Source organism: Poromitra crassiceps (genome assembly GCF_964638095.1).
Source record: "Poromitra crassiceps genome assembly, chromosome: 8".
NCBI classification, from domain to species: Eukaryota; Metazoa; Chordata; class Actinopteri; order Beryciformes; family Melamphaidae; genus Poromitra; species Poromitra crassiceps.
This window is the reverse complement of record NC_139629.1, coordinates 49,013,931-49,040,097: the sequence shown is the minus strand read 5'-3', so window position 1 is coordinate 49,040,097 and position 26,167 is coordinate 49,013,931. Positions and strand designations below refer to the sequence as shown.

General features: G+C 42.8%; 3 protein-coding genes across 3 annotated transcripts in view; 2 read left to right on the top strand and 1 right to left on the bottom strand.

Annotated features, from left to right (window-relative positions):
* The window catches only part of LOC310781245 (membrane-associated guanylate kinase, WW and PDZ domain-containing protein 1-like), a gene marked incomplete at its 5' end in the record, with an annotated part of 202,682 nt that overhangs the window by 126,490 nt on the left and 50,025 nt on the right, over positions 1-26,167 (bottom strand). Inside the window, one exon of the mRNA XM_083641815.1 lies at positions 21,394-21,510. Coding sequence (XP_083497941.1) covers positions 21,394-21,510 — 117 coding nt within the window. The remainder of the gene's footprint in view (positions 1-21,393; positions 21,511-26,167) is intronic.
* On the top strand, positions 4,028-9,531 carry LOC310781247 (asialoglycoprotein receptor 2-like). Its single transcript, XM_083641817.1, has 6 exons — positions 4,028-4,081; positions 4,224-4,313; positions 7,407-7,544; positions 7,722-7,867; positions 8,070-8,173; positions 8,454-9,531. The coding sequence occupies exons 1-6, from the start codon at positions 4,042-4,044 to the stop codon at positions 8,620-8,622; spliced, it is 687 nt and encodes a 228-aa protein (XP_083497943.1). The 5' UTR covers positions 4,028-4,041; the 3' UTR covers positions 8,623-9,531.
* Positions 13,440-20,522, top strand: LOC310781246 (uncharacterized protein). The gene is made up of 6 exons (XM_083641816.1): positions 13,440-13,580; positions 13,709-13,798; positions 18,039-18,461; positions 18,690-18,835; positions 19,110-19,213; positions 19,508-20,522. The coding sequence occupies exons 1-6, from the start codon at positions 13,472-13,474 to the stop codon at positions 19,674-19,676; spliced, it is 1,041 nt and encodes a 346-aa protein (XP_083497942.1). The 5' UTR covers positions 13,440-13,471; the 3' UTR covers positions 19,677-20,522.

Below are 26,167 nucleotides of genomic sequence, written 5' to 3'. Positions count from 1 at the left end.
TCTAGCTTATTTTGTTTGCCTCCCTGTGCCAGTTTTTAATCATTGGCAGAAACACATGAAGCGCATCAACCATCAAAACGTCGATCAACAAACTCTGTGTCATCATGACTTGAAAATGAAATTTCAGCCTCACACACATCCTGATCTCACTGATTCCCAAACAATTCTTCGGCCATGTTTCATCCAATGACACTGCAGCCTCGTAAGATAAGAACCCAGATTGAGGGGCTGTTTCTAAGCATGGAGGCAGCAGTTCCAGGTCCAGCATGGGGACCCCCTCCTGCATGAATGTGCTCCTTTATACCAGCTCAGTCGCCTTGTGGTCTGAGCGTCCGCCCTGAGACTGGGAGGTCGTGAGATCGATCCCCGGCCGAGTCATACCAAAGACTATAAAAATGGGACCCATTTGCCTCCCTGCTTGGCATCAAAGGGTTGGATAGATAGATTTTTATTTCTGTGTCATGCACCATATTCAAGGTGCCCAGCCCGTCTGGGCTTACAAGACACAAATCATTCAAGTTCAACAATATAAACAAATCAACAAACAAGCTACAAAACGCTCAAACATAATTAAGACAGAGTTATATATTCAGATGAACAGCTTCTCCATTCTGAGTTTCCAAGCCCTCCCAATAAACCTGGCCAAACTGAAGATTTCATCTCTGAACAACCATTCCAACTTCGCATCATCTCCTGACCAAAATAGTTCCGGTTTCTTATTTTGCATTAACTGAAATAGAGACAATATTGGTTCCTCATATAGCGTACAATGAAACAAAAAATGAAATGTCCGCCCTGAGACTGGGAGGTCGTGAGTTCGATCCCCGGCCGAGTCATACCAAAGACTATAAAAATGGGACCCATTTGCCTCCCTGCTTGGCACTCAGCATCAAAAGGGTTGGAATTGGGGGGTTAGATCACCATATGATTCACGAGCGCGGCGCACGCTGCCGCTCACCGCTCCCCCAGGGGATGGGTCAAATGCGGAGAACAAATTTCACACATTGTGTGACAATCAGTGGGACTTTACCTTACCTAATGGCATCTCTTCCATGATGCGGCTTCCACACTTTAAATTGGGTTATTCTGTAAAATTAGTGGAAGTAACAGATGTGCTTTGGCTCCACATCTATAAATGATTATCCTGTTATTGTAAGAGACAATTGAATTGCAGGGTTTCAATGAGTCTGTTGTAAGAGTAATGTCTGAATCAGCAGGCCTTCTTACACTATTGTCACCATGGGAAAATATTTATAACGTTTCCATTGTTCCCCTTTTGTCGCCTGTTGGCCATGTTGAATTTGGATGTCAGCAGCGCTGGCTGTCCTCTGGCTCAGCGCTCTGCCCTGTGCTCTTCACTAGAGCCATGTTCATCACATGATCAGGCAGGAAGCTATTTTCAATATATCAGAACGTCATAATCCCATGGCAGGCCACCGGGGGGCAGGCCACCGGGGGGGGGAGGCTCAGAGACGAGGATTTACCAGTCACATGGCTGAGAGCAAAGAGAAGGACAGACGAGATTGAGAGTGAGAGCAGAGAGAATGATGAAGAAAAAGAGAGAGGGAAACTAATTTGAATGAGACAAATGAATCTAGTGTAGAAATGTTCGATTTGGGAGCAGCACAACGCAAAGCTGCATTCAAATACATAACAAATACAAGCAAACGTGTGTGCATGCACACACACATGCACACACGCACACACACGCACACAGACACACACACACGGTGGTACCAGCTGACGACCCTGCAGCTGACACAAAGTGCACTGGAGGAGGTGCGGCAGGCAGAGATGCCAAGCAGGAAAACCCCCTGTACATTACAAAAAACAATTATTTTCGCCTATTTTATTTGAATATTTCCCCCCCATACTGGGTCCCCAAACAATCTTTGAATTGCATAAATTGGGTATGACTGGAAAGCTGAGACTCTTGTGGATTCAATTAGCCCAATTGTATTCATGTGTGATGATGTTAGTCGCCATAGTAGCCATTTCATTGTAGTTGAAACTTGACTTCACTGTATAAAATGACCTATTGTGACCTCTAGGATCATCACAGCCTCATGAATCTTTACAATCACAAACTAGAGACCTAGGGCATTCAGGGGATGTATGGCATCATAGTTCCATGATAATGTTCTAAGCCCATACTACATTCAACATTTGAATAGACGCCTAATCAAAACACAATGTTTATTACAGACTTATGACTAGAAAACCTTGACACACAGTTCTGAGCTGCACCTCAAATCAATCTTCAGGTTCCCCGCTTTCAGATGATGCTGAAAGATGTAGCAGCGTGTTGGGTAAATCAAATTTCCTCCTCAGAAGATCGAAAGAGGCGAAATGGCCATCTATGTATAAGTCTCTGATTGAACACAGCCCTTTCTCACTCCAGGCACGATAGGTTCTGTCTGACCGTGCAGGCAAAAAGGTGTGATTAAAACAAATTGGTATATGAGCGGAGACGTCTGGTATGCTCAGAACTCTTCTGATCTGGTTCAGGATTTTGACTGAGTTTTTCACCACAAAGCTTAAATTCTTTGCCCCCTGGCGTTTCTAGCTTAGAGAATAACATTGCTGACAGGGAGGAGTCTGTGATAGAGCTGGCTTCCATTTTTAGCCAAAGGGGGGTCCCAGGAATCAAGTTGTCAGGAGTCCCCTGTCGCCAAAACATTAAAGGAACCCTCCACCAATTTTCAATGTTGATTTATTTTCCACATAATCTCACACATATATATGTAAGAGATTCTGTGCAAAATAAATCAGCATTGAAAATCGGTGGAGTGTCCCTTTAAGGCTCTAACGTTAGCAGCCCAGCAGTAGTGCCTGAACACAGGGTAAGGCAAGTCCACCTTCAAGCCTGGGTTTTTGCAAATGGGTTTTCGAGATTCTATGATTCTTATCATTCCAGATGTAAGATAGAATTATACGCTACGGATTAGCCTCCCGAAAATCTGTGTAAATATCGGCGCGGCCTGGGGTTCTTCAGGCTAGAGCGAGGTGCTCGGCGCAGCCGAATGACGTGCAACGCACAGGCCTTCTTGAGGCATCCACTCTGCCACTGGATGCCTGTGCCCCGGGAGGGCCTGGTGAGACGAAGGAGGAGAGCGGCCGGGAGACAACCCATAGCGCTTTAGAGCCTCCATGCACCGAAGGGTCTTGCTATGCTGCGGTGTAGCACTAGCTCTATTGCAGCGGATTGGGCGTGATCGGCCCTTCCGCGGGCAACGTTGCAGACCGAGGAGGAGGGCTGATCCGTGTGCGGCTGCTTCTGGGATGCGGGTCGGGGTCTTAATCGGCCTCGGCTGGGTCTACTGGGTGAGGGTGTATGATGTTGAACAGACCCAAAACACCTTACGACCCCAGTTAATAACATCACTGATGACGCGTCCCAGCGCATGCTGAAGTATGTATATTTGTAACATATAGAATGCAGCCGTTTGAAAAATGCGGAAGTGAGGGAAATGGAAAGATTTTGACACAAATAGAGGAACCTGGGAAGTGAAACCATCTTAACGGAATTTATGCGGGCCAATCATAGACAAAGGGAGAAATTTCCAGTTTTCTATACATTGTTTAAGTCTTGAAACGAAGTCACCAAAGTTCAACTTAAATATTAATTTAGGATCTCTGGGTATGGTGAGGCCAAGATGGGTGATACGGTCCTTTGCCAATTTAAATGGGAGATTTTCCAAGAAACCGGGAGTGAAAACATCGGAAATGAAGTCTTTGATTTTCCTGGTGGGGGACCCCCAGACCCCGCTTAAAAATGGGCCTGACTGGGGCTATATTTCGCTCTATATTTCCCGGCCTGAATGATTTTCCAATGGACCAATGAAACATTTTTTTCAACCGAGAAACCACTGTTGCATGTCAAGATGCTAGACCAGCAGCCACTGCTGACCAACAGTGGACTCGAAACTCTGGACACAGGCAACTTCCTCCTCCCCGCCCTATTTGGTCTTGAGATGTGGTTTCTGCTTCAGTTCAGTATAACAACAGATGCAGAAGTGAGAAGCAAAGACAGATGCAGCAATGGCGTGGTCTGTCCTACGAGATGAACCTGAAACACCTGGTGAGGAAAATATGGAAGATTTCAGATTTCCTTGATACATTTACTTGACACTGAAAGGCTTAATGTATGTGAGCAGTCTAAGTGAAAAAGGTATTGTGAGCTGATTACCCCACATGTGAATGTTTGTTCTGATCTGCAGCAGGGAGAAAACTGTTCAGTCTGGTCTGTGTGAGCGTTGGGCTGCTGTGGATTACACAAGTCGTTCTCAACGTCTCTCTGCGTCTCATCGTCCGTAAGTGTCATTCTAACATTTCCTTATAGGTGTCATTTACGCTGCATGGGGACATGTCCCCAACACTTTTTGAAATGGTCGATTTTGTCCCAAACCGTGACTGAGAGAGCCCACATAGCCAATTTTAACTAACTAATATATATATATACTATATATATATATATGCTGTTTGTATAGGTTTGTATTGAATATGTTCTATTTTTCTATGACACCGTGTGTCCTTTTGTCTGTTATCTTGCATTCTGAAATATGGAAGCTGAAGTCTTGTAAACCCCAGTTTTGTTTCTGTTTTTGTCGTGTCTCATAAGCCCATACAGGCTGGGCACCATTGGTGTGTGACACGTAAATAAAGAAATCAATCAATCAATCAAAAATATATCAGTGGCGACTCCTGAGCTTGAAAGCAAGGGAGGTTAAAATGTGGGCGTTTTTTTTTCTTTTCTTTTGCAGTTTCAAGACAGATTTAGAGGAATATCTCAGTTTAATTTAGCATTAGGATTAGACTGTTGTGATGTCATTATTCAGTTTTAACCACCAATAATTGTTCCTTTTCTCATTATTTCATTTCTCAGAGTAAATACTGTATATTTATTTTGAGATTTTTGTCAATTATTTGTGCTGTTATGGTTATTATTAGCTTAGTTACTCACTTCTACACTAGCTTAGATTGTGTTACTTATGGATGGAATTATAGTGAAAATAGATTATCCCCTCTTTTTACTGGGGACCCCCCTTTGAAAACCACTGGCTTATCCACCTTATTTTTGGCGGCCATTTTTGCCTGATCTAGCTGATGGGTGCTTCTTCCGGTGTGATCCTCCCAGCCTGGTTGCTGACAGCTTGACACCCGTCTGGGCGAACGGAGCAAATCACTAATCAGGTCCAGCTTGGCAAAAATCTCGTCGATAAATATCCCTTTAAGAGCGCAGTGCATTGATTCATGGGTAATCGTGGCTAATATTAGCCGCTAGTTAGTTATGTTACATGGCAGTAAAACGCCACTGAATGACCAAATTGATATAACTTTTAACCATTTCGGGCACAACCGTTTCCATACGGACCCATCAGCATTGGTTACTTGTTTATAACGTGGTTGGCTATATTTCTAACGTTCTATCTATCTCTGCACACTGAGAATACTGGGAGGCGGGCCATAGCATCTCTGTCGATGATTTGATTCGACAGTTCTGGGCACTGGCGTTGGCGTTGGCCAATCCTGGCGTGTTCCACCCCCAAATCGATTGTCTTCTGGTGCAAAGCGAGTGGCTTCTAGGACGAACAGGCTCTCTGAGCCTCGCGCCACTAACGTTATTTTAGAGCAGCGCAGTAAATACAATATTCCTGGAACGCGAGTTTAACTTAACAGTTACATGTCCTCTGCATTCTACATAAAATTAAGATATTACGGGTTGTTTTATTTGGTATGTTACATACTTATTGGCCAAGTTATGTTCAATTCAGCCAGGGTACAAGGGACTGAGTGTAGGTGGCCATCTTTTCAAATCAAGTAGAATACATTAGGAAATGGCAAGCTGCAGCAATGAGTCACGTTAAACCGGACCTTGTACGCACAATTATTTTTTACAGTGGGGCATTCAAAAATAAGGTGGATAATAGGCTACAACTGTTGGTTAGTGAATCTTTGCACATTTTCAAAGCAGATTGATAAAAAAAATCTGCATTATTTAAACAAACAAATAAAATGGATTAAACGACTGCCTGGCTTGTGAGCTAACTTACTGCTTGATCAAATAAAAATAAAAAGAAGAAGGGGCATATAATATGCTGTTACTGTCGTGTAAATATATCTATTACTGTCAGGTCATCACAGCAAAGTGGAATTTTGATGTCATCATTCACTTCCTATAGTGGAGCTGGATTCAGCGTTGAGAGTCTGACTCATTCAATGTCAATCTTACCGATCTATCCAATCAACAACCAATTTGGTTGAATAAATTAATTGATTGGTATTGATTGGTAAGGGCGGTTTAGGCTTCAGCTAAATATGATTGATTGAAAAACACATCATTTTACTGTTCCCTGTGAATTGCAAGTATTTTTCAACCAATCATATATTTGCATTAGATAAATTACCAAAGAAATAAACGCCCTCAGGGGTAATGTTTTTGTACCATACACCTGAGAGCCGGGCCAGACTCCTGTCTGCATAGCGCTCTCCTTTCCATCAGTGCCCTACAGGTGTCACTGTTGTTGAAGCATTTTAAGAATATAATGAATGAAAAAAGGAGCGTCCACACATCAGAAAAAACACATTTGATTGATATTTTATAAAAAAAAAAAAATTATATAAAATCCCCTTTCTCTTGAATTGAAAGTGAAAGAAGAACAATGAAGAAGTTATCTGCAAGTCAAGAAGAAAAAAGAGGATGAGGAAGAAGAAAGCCACAGTGGAGCAGAGAGACCTACTGATTAGGCAGTTGTATAGTATTAGTAGGGGCTACTGAATGCAGACTGACAGCTTGTGAATCAGTCCAGAAAGATCATTGGGCACAAACGCCAACTCCAGGACTTATTCTCTCAATCAATAAGCAACAAGGCAATCTAGATCTACAACAACCCCACCCACCCTCTCCACACAGCTTTTCAGTTACTACTATCAGGCTGCAGACTGAAAGTCCAAACAGCTAAAATAAATTCATCCCTTCAGCTGTGACTGTCCTCAAGAAGAGCATGTTTAAATAAACCCACTAACCACCTGTACCCTCACCACACACAATCACACATGCTTTATTTGACCATGAACCCTTCCCCTAAGCCCCCTTCCTTCTTTTAAGGCTGCTGTTTAGAGCCTTTTGTAATTAGCTAATAGTTAAGGTAGTGGCTGGAAGATTTGTTTCACTCACCCTCCCAATAAAAACAAAAACAAAAAAATGAATAATCTATTGAATGGCTGGTACAAGCGGCTGCACAGCTTAAAAATAATGGTTTGAGCCCTTATGTCCCCACCACTATTTAACACAAAGTGACACCTTTGCCTTATGCTTGTTCACCGGCAAGATCAACAGATATCAGTTCCTCAAACTTTGTAGGAGGAACTCAAGGAACATGGTTTTCTCTGAAAACTGCTTTCAGATCATTCAGATGTGCAGAAGCTCGAGCTGATGACGGTGGAGAGAGACCAGTTACAGACCAGTAACAACAACTTGACTAAAGAGAGAGAGCAGTTACAGACCAGTAACAATATGCTGAGAGAGCAGTTCTGTACCCAGGGTGAGTAACTCTGTTCAACATAATCAGTACAATTATTTCATTAAATGAAGCCAGTTCACATGGATGCCATTTTTGTGTGTGAGTGCTTAACATGTTGTGTTGTGTTGTGTTGTGTTGTGTTGTGTTGTGTTGTGTGGTGTTGATTTGTTGTGTTGTTGATTTGTTGTGTTGTTGCAGCACAAATGTTTCCACATTGGAGCAGGATTGAATTTAACTCTCACTGGTACTACATCTCCAATGAGGAGAGAACCTGGGCAGAGAGCAGACAGTACTGTCTGATGAGAGGAGCTGATCTGGTGATCATCAACAGCAAAGAGGAACAGGTGTGTGTGTGTGTGTGTGTGTGTGTGTGTGTGTGTGTGTGTGTGTGTGTGTGTGTGTGTGTGTGTGTGTGTGTGTGTGTGTGTGTGTGTGTGTGTGTGTGTGTGTGTGTGTGTGTGTGTGTGTGTGTGTGTGTGTGTGTGTCCTCCTCCAGTCCTTGTTATCATCACTTGAACCCTCTAAATACTTCTTCCCCACAAACAGCAATTCCTGGTTGGACTAGTAAACAAGAATGCGTGGATTGGTCTGAGAGAAGGAGAGCAAGAAGGGACCTGGACATGGGTGGATGGATCACCTCTGACCACAGCGTAAGATCTCATCACATTCTTTCTGAGTAATTGGTGTGAGACTTCCAGAGAAGAGCTGTCACAATATCAGATTTTCCCTCGGTTATCATGGCCAAAGGAATGCACAATAACAATAATATCGTGATATCTATAGAAACATTTAAATGATAACAACAACAACAACAACAACAACAGCAATACAAATAATAATTTTACTATGATCTTTAGTTACTGTAGCTAATGGACCTAGGCCATGTCTTCTTCACCACAGAGTTTGACTGCTTGTCCTGCTGTGTTTCAGCTACTGGGGACCAAACCAGCCTGACAATGGTGAAGAGCACAGAGCAGGGAACCCTGATGGGATGGAGGACTGTGCTCATATATGGATTCCTTTCACTGACCCTTTGAACAAATGGAATGACAACTATTGTAGCAACCGAAAAAACTGGATCTGTGAGAAGGCGGTGTGACAGTTTGTTATGCCCTTTGCTAAATATTTAGCTAAATGTCTTGGAGCTATGGCTTGAAGTTGATGAAATCATTCTCATATTCTCATAGCAGTACAGAGGTTCTCAAATGTTTTTCAGCCAAGGACCCCTTACAAGATAGAAAATATACCGGAGACGGGACCCCCTCATTCTGATTTGTGATTTTGGGCTAAGCTTAATTGTTTCCATTGTAACGTGCTTGACTTTTAAATTGATAGGTTTGTTAGTTTAGAATGGAATCCATGAACCATTTTAGATTTAAAGCATAACATATTTCCATTGAACTATGAAGCTTTTGCAGAAAAACAAAAGTTTTTTTTCCTGAAAGCTTTTCGCAGACCCCTTGGCAAAGTGCCACGGACCCCTGGGGGTCCCCGGACCCCCATTTGAGAACCACTGGCATAGTATAATGCTGTAGTGTAGAGTAATGTGGTGAAAGCTGGTTTATGCTGTGTTTACTCTGTGTGCCTGGAGTACGATTTGGAGCAAAATGTTCAGGACTGACATATTAGGAGGAGCCTCCAGCCAATCAGGAAGAGCACTGCTTCACTCTGGAATCACTGTATATGTGAACACCTTTATAGTCCAGATGCTGTGCTGCCCCACATAGGGCTGGCGAGTAATGGAATACTGTTACTATATAGTATTTAAAATACAAAATATGACTAACTGTATTCCAGTACGGTTACAGTTTAAATTGGTGGTATTCTGAATACAGTTACTGTCATTAAAATAGATTGCTTTAGGGGATTACTTTTTTCTCTCTCTCTCTCAAATTAATATGCCTGCCAAATTAATGCACTTTGTTTCCTGTGTTGTTGCTCTGTTTTTATATCCTTGTTCTTATGTTGTTTTATGTTGGGGTCTACAGATGGAAACTAGCCTCGTGCATTTTTTACACTTGTATCATTTTACATGTTTCAACGTGTTCATTAATTATGCTTTGTCCCTCCCAAATAAACGAATAAAGTAAGTAAGTAAAAACACCATGTTTTTTTGTATGCTTGTTTGTTTGCTTTTCCTTTTATGTAGGCTATGTATGTATGTAATGTATGCATGTATGCATATGTAAATATGTGTATGTGTATATGTATGTGTATACAGTATGTATATATACTATTTTTCTTTGTCTGTCTATCTGTTTGTAAAAATAATAAAAACAGTTATAACAAAAATTGTGTGTGGCACTCCAGCACATACACACACACACAGACAGTAAGATCATAACGCCTACATAATATCTACAGAACAGCTAGAGTGTTTTGATATACCTAATGCAAAGATGAAAAGTTTTTTTGGCGAGGGAAAAACATTCGTGGCCCTTTTCAAATGGGTCCCTTGACCTCTCACCTCAAGATATCTGAATGAGAGTGGTTTCTATGGGTACCACCACAAGTCTCCCTTTACAGGCAAGTTCACTTTATGCTAATCCCATGCATTTTTATTATTATCATTATTATTATTATTAATTTATTTGCAAAACTAGAACGACTGCACCGCGGATTTATGCCTCCGCCATTAGTTCATTCTTGAGTCCAAATCGCCATTTGAGGCGAATTGGAAGAAATTCCGTCAAGTCGCTCCTGAGATGTTGCGTTACAGAGCTTGGAAATTGGGTGTGTGAGGTCACAGTGACCTTGAACTTTGACCTTTAACCATCAAAATCAGTTCATCCTTGAGTCCAAGTCGATGTTTGAGGCAAATTTTATGAAACTCTGTCAAGGCATTCCTGAGATATCGCGTTAACAAGCTGGAAAAAGGCGTTCGAGAGGTCACAGTGACCTTGACCTTTGACCTTTGACCACCAAAATCTAATCAGTTCATCCTTGAGTCCAAGTCGATGTTTGAGGCACATTTGATGAAATTTCGTCAAGGCATTCCTGAGATATCGCGTTAACGAACATCGGACGTACGTACGTACGGACGGACAACCCGGATCCATAATGCCTCTGGCCTGGCTATCGCCGGCGGAGGCATAAAAACATGCAGTGTTTTGCACGCAGTATAAATGTTATTTTCGCCTATTTTATTTGAATATTCCCCCCATACTGGGTCCCTAAACAATCTTTGAATTGCATAAATTGGGTATGACTGGAAAGCTGAGACTCTTGTGGATTCAATTAGCCCAATTGTATTCATGTGTGATGATGTTAGTCGCCATAGTAGCCATTTCATTGTAGTTGAAACTTGACCTCACTGTATAAAATGACCTATTGTGACCTCTAGGATCATCACAGCCTCATGAATCTTTACAATCACAAACTAGAGACCTAGGGCATTCAGGGGATGTATGGCATCATAGTTCCATCATCATGTCCTCGCTACCAGAGGGCCCGATTGTGACCGTGCACTTTCACCTGTGGCCTACTGTAACACCATCACTCCCAATTATAGCTACTAATCTGATGAAAAGGACTGGTAATCAAAGTTTATTATACCAACATTTATATTTTTCATATTCAAATTGACTTAATTCTTCCATTCAGATGGCCCCAGAAACTGCTCTCACTTTAAAATAGCCCACTACAGCAATTTGATGGGGTACATCACCTAAATATGTGATATTAATCAGATTAGTAATGTTGCATGTGCAATGTGCATCCTGGATATAGTTTGATACAATAGTGTTAGCTCAAATGCTAACGTTAAACAATATGTGGATGGACAATGCTAACGCCATTAGCGCCATGTTCTGGGATGTACAGTAAAATAAAAATACAGATTTGGGTGGTCTAACCTAACCTAGTCTAACCAAAAACGTCCGCCTTGTAAAATATATATATTAATAATAATTGGAAATTGACACAGGGGCCACACTGAGTGAGGTCGGGGGCTGCCAGTTGCCCACCCTGCTCTAAATATTCAACATGTGAATAGACGCCTAATCAAAGCACAATGTTTATTGCAGACTTATGACTAGAAAACCTTGACACACAGTTCTGAGCTGCACCTCAAATTAACCTTCAGGTTCCCAGCTTCCAGATGATGTGTGCCACTCCTTTGTGGCATATACTGTTGATCTGCTATCTTACCCTAAATTCAACAGTCCCACTAAAAGAGATAAACATGGTGTCTGGTATAGGTAGGGGTTAAAGGAATCTTCTCAAAATTATATGACTGTATTGTTTTCTTCATAGCTTATTTATATGTTGAATAAATTGATGATATGGCGGGATAATGACCCTGTGCAAACTAAGAGAAGTAGTTCAAAAGCATTTGAGCTAAGCGTTACACTATTGTGGTTCTCACAAATATTTTCACGAGTTTGGCAGGTCTGCATTTGCACCTTTTTTTTAACACTGAGCACCTGCCCCTCTAAAGGTCTCTGCACGGCCCTGCAGCTCACACATCCAACACCCACACACGCATGCACGCACACACACACACACACACACACATAAACACACACACACACACACACCCACCCACCCACACGCACGCGCGCGCACACACACACACACACACACACACACACACACACACACACACACACACACACACACACACACGCGCGCGCACACACACACACAAACTGTTTTCACACATGCGCTTTTTACCGGTAAATTACCAAAAAGCGGTCTAATGCCTTCATGTGTGAAAGTTGTTTTCCGGTATAAGCGCGACTCCGTCATCGCGGACATTTCACCAGTTCGTCAGAAGAGCGGTATGGCTGCTTCATGTGTGGGCGTGCTCCCCCCCCTCCCCTCTCTGCTCGCACTCTGGCCAGAGTCCTTCAGTCCAGCCCGACAGGGACACAGACAGCGAAAATGGCAGCGGCTTGAGTCTTGCAAGACGCCCAACGCTTGTTGAGAAAGCAAATGCACGAAGCGAAATGTGGAAGTATTTTGCTTACGTTGCTGACAGCGAAGGCAAGCCCCCTGGACACATCAAACGAAGCAAGTCTGTAAAAAGTGCTTCAACGCGACGCAGGTGAACGGATAAACATCGAACCAGCCAGGCTATTTCTCTCAGACAGGGATCCCTACTTCTTCAAAGATTTCAGTTCAAAGACTGGTTAGCGAATGTGAAGGATACAACATACATGCCCTCTTAAGTCAAACGAGTGTGATTTATTGTGTGACAAGTGAACTTATTTCCCCATCGGAGTTTTGCCGACCCCCAAAATAAGGAGGATTCCCCATCCAAGTGCACACGTCACTCCCCACCCGCTCTGCAGTGCCCCCCCCCCCTCAAATACAGGCAATTTCGCTGCTATATTCACACATGTGAGAAGGGAAATTCCGGGAAATGGTCGATATTGATTTACAGGCATCCGCATGTGTGAAAACAGCTACACACACACACACACACCCACGGCCACACACACGGCCACACACACACATGCGCACACGCACACACGCACCCACACACACACACGCCCACACACACACACGCACGCACGAACACGCACGTCGCACACACACACACACACACACACACACACACACACAAACACACACACACACACACATTTTGTAATTTGCACTCTCGTAGCAGTCAGCGCACAAAAAACATCAGGAAATGAAGTCTTTGTAACAAAGATTTTCCTGGTGGGGGACCCCCCAGACCCCGCTTATAAATTGGCCTGACTGGGGCTATATTTCGCTCTATATTTCCCGGTCTGAATTTTTTCAACCGAGAAACCGCTGTTGCATGTCACGTTGCTAGACCAGCAGCAGTCAACTCGTCAAGTGGGTGGATTTAAAACTCTGGACCCAGGCAACTTCCTCCCTGCCCTATTTGGTCTTGAGATGTGGTTTCTGCTAAAAGAGTTCAGTATAACAGAGACTAACAACAGAGGCAGAAGTGAGAAGCAAAGCGAGATGGAGGAATGGCGGGGTCTGTCCTACGAGATGAACTTGAAATAACGGAGCTCAACGAGGATCATCTCAGGAGGCCTAATACTGTTAAGAGGCATCAGCAGGCCATCCAGAAACATGGTGAGGAAAATAATGGAAGATTTCAGATTTCCTTGATACATTTTCTTGACACTGAAAAGGTATGTGAGCAGTCTAAGTGAAAAATGTATTGTGAGCTGATTTTCCACATGTGGATGTTTGTTCTGCAGAGGGAAAACTGTTCAGGCTGGTCTGGCTGAGCTTTGGGCTGCTGTGTGTTACACAAGTTGCTCTCAACGTCTCTCTGCGTCTCATCGTGCGTAAGTGTCATTCCACATTGTAACATTTCCTCAAAGGTGTCGCTGCATGTTCCAACCACTATTTATATATATATATATACATATATATATATACCGGTATATATATATATGTATATATATATATATACATACAGTGGTGTAGTGGTCCCTGGAGAAGTGGGTAGACTGTAATTTACGCAACTCCCCCCCCCTCCCCACCGGCCGCTTTTTGACTAGTTTTGCTGGGCAGTCGGTGTCTACAAAAACGACATTTTCATTGAATTATATGCTACAATGTAACAATGAAAACAATTGGGCTAGCATAACCTGAACAATACTGAATTTAGTTCATTGATACAAAAATTTCAAACAAACTCACAAAGTTAATTTGAACCCAAGTAGCTGCCAAAATAATGGAAGCATTCAAGTAATTCAGGGTTGCATTATTATAGAAAGCAAAATGTGTGACTGTTTCTCTCTTGACATTGCCTACAGCAGGGATACTCAACTTGCTTTGTCCAGGGGCCACTTTTGTATAATGATAGAAGGCCAGGGGCCAGTTAATAAACAAACAAACAAACAAACATTAATATTATTTTTTCTGTAGCAGATTGTAGGTTTTTGGGGTGTCAGCCAGAGATTAGTCTGACAATTTTGTGCACACAGGATAGTTAAGTTAGTTATGTCCATATCATATATAAGTGCCTGAGTGGATAGCAGACGACGGCATTTGTCAATTTAGCTGGAGCTTCATTTCACGTTAGTTTTGAAGTAGAACATGGTCGGGGGGCCACTCTGCACCCTATTGCGGGCCGCATCTGGCCCCCGGGCCGCAAGTTGAGTATCACTGGCCTACAGTAACAGGTTTTATTTTGAAAATCGACAGGATATTTTATTTTATTATGCTCGTGAATTCCTGCCCAGCTCGATCTGCTCTGTGTTGCTTGACGCAACTCAACGAGAGAAGCGGCAAAAATACACAGGCCGATTTGTTTAGTGGAGCAGAGTGGAGAGCCGCTTCTGGGACGTCTCTGCCGGTGGACACAGGCAGAGTAGACAGTCTACGAGTGCGACCAGTGTGTCCGCCTCGCCTCGCGCTCGTAATGCAACGTTTCCTGGTGGAATCTCAACCTGCCATTAGAAGTGGGTTAATCTCTCGAGACAGAGAAAAAAATTAAGCACACTAATTGAATGGAAGCTCATCAGGGAAGATTTAGAAGTGAGTAGACGCAAAGCAATCTGAAAAATAAGTAGGTAGACGGCGTCTACCTGCGTCTACCCTCCACTACACCACTGTATGTATATATATATATATATTAGGGATGCACCGATCGATCGGCATGTGACCGGAAATGGCCGATTTTCACGTGATCGGCCTCGATCGGTGATCTGCGCCGGTCACTCTAAATAGCCGATTCTGTGAGCCGATTTTCACGTGACGTGCGCGCACCCCAAAGCACAGAGACAGGCACCCAGCCACCACACCACACATGCCGGCATACCTTCCTCTTGTGGAATTTTTTCACCGTCAGTGAAGTAGACAAAGCTCGCAGTTTGTCACACATGCAATTAGCCGTGGAGACAGAGGTGCGGCCGAGTCCCGCTGGCTGGAGTCCAGTCTGAGCAGCTCGCTTCACCTCACTGGCCCCCCTCTCTCTGCTCTCTCTACCCGGGAAGCAGCGCTGCTGCACCCGGCCACAGCGCACAGCCGGCTTGGCGAGGTGAACGTGAGCATTGTGTCCAGTATAACCATTCCCCGACCTGCCTTCTCCATTCCACATCAGCGCTGCTGCCTCAGCCTGTCAGTCATGTTGTAACGTAGATACAGGAGAGACTATTTGTTTCGTATTGCAAATAGAACGACGGACATAATAATAAAAATGCATCGGACTCACAAGTGTGCAAGGATTTCTGTGCGTGAAATTTCGGACTGTGTGTAAACTCCGCCTGATATTCAGACTGAAGATCGTTACTGTAACTCATAAACTCATTTCCCCTCTACTTAAGAGGACTGGTCTGGAGCCAGTCTATAAACTCCTTGTCCATGGATCATTTTGATGTTCTGTTGCACCTGTTTTCTTTTGGAAAAGTAAATGCATGATAGCTGTGGGATATAGGCTATTGGATTTTATTTTATTTTTGTATTCATTGTATTTGCACAAAAAAGCTCTGTCCAGTAGCCTAACCTGGAACACTTTTATTTTGAGATGTGTTTGAGTGAGATGGTCCTACTTCATGCAAATGATAAGAATTGTTATATGAATCTTAATTTTCAAACAAAGTTACAAAAACGTTTGTGTAAGCTGTCAATTGTTGTTCTTAGAAAGAAAATCGGAATCGGCAAAAATCGGTATCGGCAAGTCAGACTATTCAAAAATCGGAAATCGGAATCGGCCAACAAAATTGCAATCGGTGCACCCCTAATATATATATATATATATATATATATATATATATATATATATATATATATATGAGTTTCTTTTTTTTATTATTAATATATTTATTTGAGATCGGAATTTTGCAAAGTTGTATACAAGGTACAGACAGAGCAGTGACATTTCTTCTCTCTTTTTTCTTGGAGTGCACACGTCACAGACTGGAGCACAACCTTTTCTTATACAATCTCAAATTGACAAAGGCAAAAACAGAAGGAAAACTAAAACAACAACAAAACAAACAAACAGACAAAACAAAAAACTAACAAAACAGTAAGTCTACCTAATAGCACACAATTCGGACATAGGTAGTCACATGGGGGGTGATGAGCAATAGACAAGTCTATATAGGAGGATACAGTGAGAGAGAGAGAAAAAAGAGAAGTATATATAAATGTAAAAAGAGGTGTAAGTTTCATGTCACTCTGTGCAAATGGTGTAAGCGGTAATCTATCCAAAAATATCTCACCTCTGGTGTTAGCGCACAATGTTGACTCATTCTAGGTGACAACTCAAAGGCTGGTTGGAGTAACATCCTGTAAACCTGACGAAGCCCTTGCTGGGCGAAACGTTGTTTGTCTGTTGTGTTGGAGGGGAGCATTAAAGCATGGCATAGCATTATACTGTGTGCGGATATTTCTTTTCTTAAACTCAAACTCCCACCATGTTGTTTGACCTTGATACATGTATGTTGAAGGCCATTAAAAATCACACCCATGTGCTGAAGTCAGTGTTTCCCATACATAAAGGAATTTGTGGTGGGCCGCAACAATAATATTTTGACCGCCACAATAAGATGTTGACCCAAATTTCTTTTTTTTTTTTTTTTTTTACAGTGCATCTGAACGCAACATGCAAGATATCCGCTGAATAAGTGTCCAATAAATGTTCATGTCATTCTGGCCAATACTTCTGTTATAGCATTTCAGTCTGGAATATGGAATATCTTTCAATAATCTATGATTTAGCTGCTAAATTGTCAAATACCGCCATCTGCTCGCTACCCAGGCACTTATGTATGTACTTAACCTAACTAACTTAACCTAACTAACTATCCGGTGTGCACAACACTGTCAGCCTAAACTCCGGCTGACACCCCAAAAACCTACAATCCGCTACAGAAAAATGTATATTGTTTGTTTATTAACTGGCCCCTCGCCTTCTATCATTTCACGAAAGTGGCAAAGCAAGTTGAGTATCCCTGACCTACTGTATAGGGAGAAATTTAGTTTGTCATTGTAAACCCACAGCACAGTAATGATGACATGTTCTTCATAGATCTAGCCTTTTAATTTTGCTCTTAAGCTTTCTCAAAGTACACCAAATTCATGCATTTTACTTTCAAATGTTTTAAAAAATCTCGCGGGGGGGCATGCCCCCGTACCCCCCTAGGGGGTCTGCGGTGCCCCACTACAAATACTCTAAATCCTGTGGGAAACACTGTAAGTGCTGCAGTTCATATGCTACAAGCGGACACCTCGTGCTACAAACGGACACACGTGACATATAGAAGCGGCTGCAATGCTTAAAAGAATCGTGGCTGACAGACAGGATGTGGAACCCACATTGAGACCGACCTCCAAATCTCCCCCACACACATCTCGGCAGTAACACCCAAGGTGCTAACACACAAAGTCACTTTATAGAAGTGGCTTCACAGCTTAAAAATAATGGTTTGAGCCCTTATGTCCCCACCACTGTTCAACACAAAGTGACAACTTTGCCTTATACTTGTTCACTAGCAAGATCAACAGATATCTCAGTTCCTCAAACTTTGTAGGAGGAACTCAAGGAACATGGTTCTCTCTGAAAACTGCTTTCAGATCATTCAGATGTGCAGAAGCTCGAGCTGATGACGGTGAAGAGAGACCAGTTACAGACCAGTAACAACAACTTGACTAAAGAGAGAGACCAGTTACAGACCAGTAACAACAACTTGACTAAAGAGAGAGACCAGTTACAGACCAGTAACAACAACTTGCCTAAAGAGAGAGACCAGTTACAGACCAGTAACACCAACTTGATTAAAGAGAGAGACCAGTTACAGACCAGTAACACCAACTTGATTAAAGAGAGAGACCAGTTACAGACCAGTAACACCAACTTGATTAAAGAGAGAGACCAGTTACAGACCAACTTGATTAAAGAGAGAGACCAGTTACAGACCAGTAACACCAACTTGATTAAAGAGAGAGAGCAGTTACAGACCAGTAACAAGATGCTGAGAGAGCAGTTCTGTACCCAGGGTGAGTAAATCTGTTCACCATAATCAGTACAATTATTTCATTAAATGAAGCCAGTTCACATGGATGCCATTTTTGTGTGTGTGAGTGCTTAACATGTTGTGTTGTGTTGTGTTGTGTTGTGTTGTGTTGTTGTGTGGTATGTTGCGTTGCGTTGTGTTGTGTTGTGTTGATTTGTGTTGTGTTGATTTGTGTTGTGTTGTGTTGTTGTGTTGTGTTGATTTGTTGCAGCACAATGGTTTCCACATTGGAGGAGGATTGAATTTAACTCTCACTTGTACTACATCTCCAATGAGGAGAGAAACTGGGAAGATAGCAGACAGTACTGTCTGATGAGAGGAGCTGATCTGGTGATCATCAACAGCAAAGTGGAACAGGTGTGTAGGTGTGTGTGTGTGTGTGTGTGTGTGTGTATATGTGTGTGTATATGTGTGTGTGTGTGTGTGTGTATGTGTGTGCGTGTGTGCGTGCGTGCGTGTGTGTGTATGTGTGTGTGTGTGTGTGTGTATGTGTGTGTGTGCGCGTGTGCATGCGTGTGTGCGAGTGTGCGTGCGTGCGTGTGTGTGTGTGTGTGTGTGTGTGTGTGTGTGTCCTCCTCCAGTCCTTGCTATCATCACTTGAACCCTCTAAATACTTCTTCCCCACAAACAGCAATTCCTGCTTGGACTAGTAAACAGGAAAGCGTGGATTGGTCTGAGAGAAGGAGAGCAAGAAGGGACCTGGACATGGGTGGATGGATCACCTCTGACCACAGCGTAAGATCTCATCACATTTCTTTCAGAGTAAATGGTGTGAGACTTCCCGAGAAGAGCTGTTACAATATCAGATTTTCCCTACTCTGTTTATCATGGCCAAAAGAATGCACAATAACAATAATATCACGATATCTATAGAAAAATTGAAATGATAACAACAACAACAACAACAACAACAACAACAACAACAATACAAATTATAATTTTACTATGATTTTTAGTTACTGTAGCAAATGGACCTAGGCCATGTCTTCTTCACCACAGAGTTTGAATGCTTGTCCTGCTGTGTTTCAGCTACTGGGGACCAAACCAGCCTGACGATGGTGAAGAGCACAGAGCAGGGAACCCTGGTTTGATAGAGGACTGTGCTGAGCTATGGATTCCTTTCTCTGACCCTTTGAACAAATGGAATGACAACAAATGTACCATCACAAAAAACTGGATCTGTGAGAAGGTGGTGTGACAGTTTGTTATGCCCTTTGCTAAATATTTAGCTAAATGTCTTGGAGCTATGGCTTGAAGTTGATATCCTTCTTATATTCTCATATACCATAGTACAGAGGTTCTCAAATGTTTGTCAGCCAAGGACCCCTTACAAGATAGAAAATATACCGGGGACGGGACCCCCTCATCCTGATTTGTGATTTTGGGCTAAGCTTAATTGTTTCCATTGTAACGTGCTTGACTTTTAAATTGATAGGTTTGTTAGATTAGAATGGAATCCATGAACCATTTTAGATTTAAAGCATACAATATTTCCGTTGAACTATGAAGCTTTTGCAGAAAAACAAACGTTTCCCCCCCCCCCCCTGAAAACCTTTCGCAGTGCCACGGACCCCTGGGGGTCCCCGGACCCCCATTTGAGAACCACTGGCATAGTATAATGGCTGTAGTGTAGAGTAATGTGGTGAAAGCTGGTTTATGCTGTGTTTACTCTGTGTGCCTGGAGTATGATTTGGAGCTAAATGTTCAGGACTGACATATTAGGAGGAGCCTCCAGCCAATCAGGAAGAGCACTGCTTCACTCTATATGTGAACACATTTATAGTCCAGATGCTGTGCTGCCCCACATAGGGCTGGGGAGTAATGGAATACTGTTACTATATAGTATTTAAAATACAAAATATGACTAACTGTATTCCAGTACGGTTATAGTTTAAATTGGTGGTATTCTGAATACAGTTACTGTCATTAAAATAGATTGCTTTAGGGGATTACTTTTTCTCTCTCTCTCAAATTAATATGCCTGCCACACACCATGTTTTTTTGTATGGTGGTTTGTTTGCTTTTCCTTTTATGTAGGCTATGTATGTAATGCATGTATGCATGTATGCATATGTAAATATGTGTATGTGTACGCAATTTTTCTTCATCTGTCTATATGTTTGTAAAAATAATAAAAACAGTTATAACAAAACTTTTGTGTGGCACTCCAGCACATACACACACACACACACACACACACACACACACAGACAGTAAGATCATAACATCTACATAATATCTACAGAACAGCTAGAGTGTTTTGATATACCTAATGCAAAGATGAAAAGGGTGAATGGTAAGTACAGGACAATAGAATAAGTTGATGATGAATGGGGTAGAGGGTAGAAGAAGTTGAAAAGAAGAGGATATTGACAGATGAGAAAGATGGTTCAGGAAGTGGGTAGAGGAATCAATGATTATAGTGGCTAATATAAAGAGATCGTTCTTCAACCAGATGTGCATTGGTACACATCTGTCCTGCCGAAGTGTCTTTGAGCAAGACACTGAATCTCTACCAGAGGTTCTGTAACTGACCTAGGGCTGGGCGATATGGTTGAAATCAATATCACGTTGATCATATCTAATTCTCTTGTGGCTCAGCTGGTAGCATGCGTACCACGGAGGCTCGGTCCTTCGCACGGCCGACCCGGGTTCGAATCCGACCCGCGGTCCTTTGTCCGGTCCGCATGTCACCTCCTCTCTCTCTCTCTCTCTCTCCCCACCTTTCCTGTCTGCCTACTGTCCTATCGAATAAAGGCAAAATGCCCAAAAAATAATCTTAAGAAAAAAATCATATCTAATTCTCACCCAGCCCTAAATTGACCCTGCACTGTGGATGGAGGCAAGCAAAAGAAGAACTTGCCTATGTGGGATCAATCAGGTATCACATGATGCTCATAGTTGTCAGTACTCACAAGGCACGGCATGGCGATACAGATTGGCTCTGATGATCTGCTGCAGCTCGTGGTCCGGAGAAGACTTCTGAAACCTCAGGCTGAGGAAGTGCTTCAGGTCCTTGTTCAGCTTGTGGCCTGGAGAGACAGCAGCACACAGACAAATTCTTTAGTGCTCTGGATTGGGTTTGCATATCAATGTGATATAATTTAATTAAAAAAATGCAAATAAATAAATATGATCAAACGACTTGTAAATCCATGTGATATAAGAATTCATTATCACTCGAATCAAACAAGCATGAGAATGAGAGGCACTGAATCTATTTTTCTTGCTCGACCTATTTCATGCACAATATATTCAAATGTATTCACATTAAACGTGCCATATCCATCAAGTTTGAGTCAAGCAGTTATGGGGAGAGCGACACAGTCCGTGACAACATGGTTCATGTGGAGAGAGATACGACCAGATTGAGGCAGTGTGAGGTCATTGGTGAAAAAGGTCTCTGATTGGCTTGAGCTCCTGGGCTTAGTCAGCATCTATCCAATGAGAGGTGCCGATGCTGCTGGCTGAGTTTGAACGGAGCCCCGGCAGTCACAATAGGGCCAGATGGTCAGAGCTCGCTCTCACGCCAGGGTCTCATTTAGGACCATTTAATGATCTCCAAATATATCATCCATGTCTGGGGAGCTGGCAAGCAATTCTTGGGGGAGCTGGCTGCCATCATTTCCTCACAGACTAGGTTATCTTCTGCAAGGCAGGTCTGCTACTGAATACATATAGTTTAATTTAATTTATGGAAATTATATGTTTTGTTGTATTGTCTTGATCTTTTTCAACCTGGGAGTTACAGGACAGACAAAGGAGAAATATCAGACCGTTTAGAAGCAGGAAAGCTGGTCTTGAAGGAGGAGCATTGTGATGCTGCTGCCTTCCATTTGTGCAATGGGAACTTTGAATTTCCCAGTTCACGTCATGGGAACGCCCCTGTGATGTCACCTGAACTGGGGTTTCCTACTTCGAAAGTCGGGGGAACCTCACCAACCCCGACCTCAAAATCCAAAATGGCACCTCCCGCATCAAAGGCGTAGTAATACACTGTATATTAGCAGTTCTGTCTTATTTGTGTCTCATTAAATCTGTTGTACACACGCAGCACTGTCTAACATTTATCTGTGGACATGCTGCTGCGGTGTTTGCATGCGCGAAATACCGCGTAATGCATTGTTATCCACTGTTATTGCTAACAATGGCTAGTCTGGCTAAAGCTAACCCTGGCTGGTTTGCCGACTGTTTTACTGGAACGTGGTTCAACTTGGGTATGAGTGACGTCACTCAACTGGGAAATTCCGTGCTCCTGCTTCAGCTCCTCCTCTCCCCATGGAGTGACACAAACCCTACGATAAATAATACCACATGCTCAAATGTCCCACAAGGTCAAACTGATGATGTGTCCCAGTGTACAACCACACACTGACAGCTAACACAGGTCAACACTGATTACGGGCAGTTAGGAACTCTAAACAAAATCTGATGTTTGTACATTTGTCAAATTGAAAATATAGACAATACAACCAAAAACAGATGTAGGATTTCATCACCATTCACATCTACCGATTTGTCAAACTGAAATTTCAAACATGGCAATTAAAAAAACAGCAGGGGGCTAAACCACACAGAAAGAGATACCATGTAGCTAATGTTGTAGCTAAACCACATGCAGAAACTGATGGCATGTAGCTAATTTTGTAGCTAAACCACATGCAGAAACTGATAGCATGTAGCTAATGTTGTTGTAGTCATGGATCCCATTCTGGTGCGTGTGAGGCATTTTTGCCCAGTAGTGGAAACACTGGTTGGCAGTCTACTTTGCTGTATTTTTCCGTTCACACACACACACACACACACACACACACACACACACACACACACACACACACACACACACACACACACACCTCTGTGTAATTCAGTGCAAGCAAAGCACAGTCAGGTAATTGTTACCTAGCAACCAGCCAGTGCTGACAACCATCATTATGGTCCCTGCTAGGCAAGCAGCAGTCAGATTGTAAAAACACACACGCACACGTACATACACACACACACACACACAGACACACACGCACACGCACGCGCAAGCGCACGCGCACGCACACACACACACACACACACACACACACACACATGTACAGTATGTATTGTATAATATTGAAGTGTGCCTTTATTACTTTTCAAACTAGTAATAATGTGAATTCTGAGTGTATTTCATTTAAATGCATTGTCCAATGAATCTGATGGCGCTGCTGTGTGGCGACTTGGTTCTGCTCTCCTCACTCAGAGCGAACCCAGAAGAATTGCCCCTCGGGGATAAATAAAGTATTCTGTATCTGTATCTGTATCTGTATACATACATAGATACATACATACATGACGTTACATACATTACATACAGTACATAGATGTACACACACACACACACACACACACACACACACACACACACACACACACACACACACACACACACACACACACACACATATACATACATACACACATATATACATACATTTTCCTTCTTCCATTTGTATTTTTTGTAATAATAGCACCTCATCAAAACAACAAAAGGCGTATATGCTGTATATTGCACACGTACATAAACATGCAGAGCAGCATTCAGTGGCATATCAGTGCTGCTGGCTTAGATGTTTGTCTCGAGGTAAAGACCATATCAGTGCTGCTGGCTTAGATATTTGTCTCAAGGTAAGGACCATATCAGTGCTGCTGGCTTAGATGTTTGTCTCGAGGTAAGGTCCATATCAGTGCTGCTGGCTTAGATGTTTGTCTCGAGGTAAGGTCCATATCAGTTCTGCTGGCTTAGATATTTGTCTCAAGGTAAAGACCATATCAGTGCTGCTGGCTTAGATGTTTGTCTCGAGGTAAGGTCCATATCAGTGCTGCTGGCTTAGATGTTTGTCTCGAGGTAAAGACCATATCAGTGCTGCTGGCTTAGATGTTTGTCTCGAGGTAAGGTCCATATCAGTGCTGCTGGCTTAGATGTTTGTCTCGAGGTAAAGACCATATCAGTGCTGCTGGCTTAGATGTTTGTCTCAAGGTAAAGACCATATCAGTGCTGCTGGCTTAGATGTTTGTCTCAAGGTCTCAAGGTAAGGACCATATCAGTGCTGCTGGCTTAGATGTTTGTCTTGAGGTAAAGACCATATCAGTGCTGCTGGCTTAGATGTTTGTCTTGAGGTAAAGACCATATCAGTGCTGCTGGCTTAGATGTTTGTCTCAAGGTAAGGACCATATCAGTGCTGCTGGCTTAGATGTTTGTCTCAAGGTAAAGACCATATCAGTGCTGCTGGCTTAGATGTTTGTCTCAAGGTAAAGACCATATCAGTGCTGCTGGCTTAGATGTTTGTCTCAAGGTAAAGACCATATCAGTGCTGCTGGCTTAGATGTTTGTCTCAAGGTAAAGACCATATCAGTGCTGCTGGCTTAGATGTTTGCCTCAAGGTCTCAAGGTAAAGACCATATCAGTGCTGCTGGCTTAGATGTTTGTCTCAAGGTCTCAAGGTAAAGACCATATCAGTGCTGCTGGCTTAGATGTTTGTCTCGAGGTAAAGACCATATCAGTGCTGCTGGCTTAGATGTTTGTCTCGAGGTAAAGACCATATCAGTGCTGCTGGCTTAGATGTTTGTCTCAAGGTAAAGACCATATCAGTGCTGCTGGCTTAGATGTTTGTCTCGAGGTAAAGACCATATCAGTGCTGCTGGCTTAGATGTTTGTCTCGAGGTAAAGACCATATCAGTGCTGCTGGCTTAGAGGTTTGTCTCAAGGTAAAGACCATATCAGTGCTGCTGGCTTAGATGTTTGCCTCAAGGTCTCAAGGTAAGGACCATATCAGTGCTGCTGGCTTAGATGTTTGTCTCAAGGTAAGGACCATATCAGTGCTGCTGGCTTAGATGTTTGTCTCAAGGTAAGGACCATATCAGTGCTGCTGGCTTAGATGTTTGCCTCAAGGTCTCAAGGTAAGGACCATATCAGTGCTGCTGGCTTAGATGTTTGTCTCAAGGTAAGGACCATATCAGTGCTGCTGGCTTAGATGTTTGTCTCAAGGTAAGGACCATATCAGTGCTGCTGGCTTAGATGTTTGTCTCGAGGTCTCAAGGTAAGGACCATATCAGTGCTGCTGGCTTAGATGTTTGTCTCAAGGTAAGGACCATATCAGTGCTGCTGGCTTAGATGTTTGTCTCAAGGTAAAGACCATATCAGTGCTGCTGGCTTAGATATTTGTCTCAAGGTAAAGACCATATCAGTGCTGCTGGCTTAGATGTTTGTCTCAAGGTAAAGACCATATCAGTGCTGCTGGCTTAGATGTTTGTCTCAAGGTAAGGACCATATCAGTGCTGCTGGCTTAGATGTTTGTCTCAAGGTAAGGACCATATCAGTGCTGCTGGCTTAGATGTTTGTCTCAAGGTAAAGACCATATCAGTGCTGCTGGCTTAGATGTTTGTCTCAAGGTAAAGACCATATCAGTGCTGCTGGCTTAGATATTTGTCTCAAGGTAAAGACCATATCAGTGCTGCTGGCTTAGATGTTTGTCTCAAGGTAAAGACCATATCAGTGCTGCTGGCTTAGATGTTTGTCTCAAGGTAAGGACCATATCAGTGCTGCTGGCTTAGATGTTTGTCTCAAGGTAAAGACCATATCAGTGCTGCTGGCTTAGATGTTTGTCTCAAGGTAAGGACCATATCAGTGCTGCTGGCTTAGATGTTTGTCTCAAG

Coding starts and splice junctions, on each gene's coding strand:
- LOC310781247 (XM_083641817.1), top strand. CDS start 4,042: ATGGCGTGGTCTGTCCTACGAGATGAACCTGAAACACCTG. Junction 4,314..7,406: donor CTCTCTGCGTCTCATCGTCC/GTAAGTGTCATT, acceptor AACTGCTTTCAG/ATCATTCAGATGTGCAGAAG. Junction 8,174..8,453: donor GGATCACCTCTGACCACAGC/GTAAGATCTCAT, acceptor GCTGTGTTTCAG/CTACTGGGGACCAAACCAGC.
- LOC310781246 (XM_083641816.1), top strand. CDS start 13,472: ATGGCGGGGTCTGTCCTACGAGATGAACTTGAAATAACGGAGCTCAAC. Junction 18,462..18,689: donor AGAGCAGTTCTGTACCCAGG/GTGAGTAAATCT, acceptor GATTTGTTGCAG/CACAATGGTTTCCACATTGG. Junction 18,836..19,109: donor TCAACAGCAAAGTGGAACAG/GTGTGTAGGTGT, acceptor CCCCACAAACAG/CAATTCCTGCTTGGACTAGT.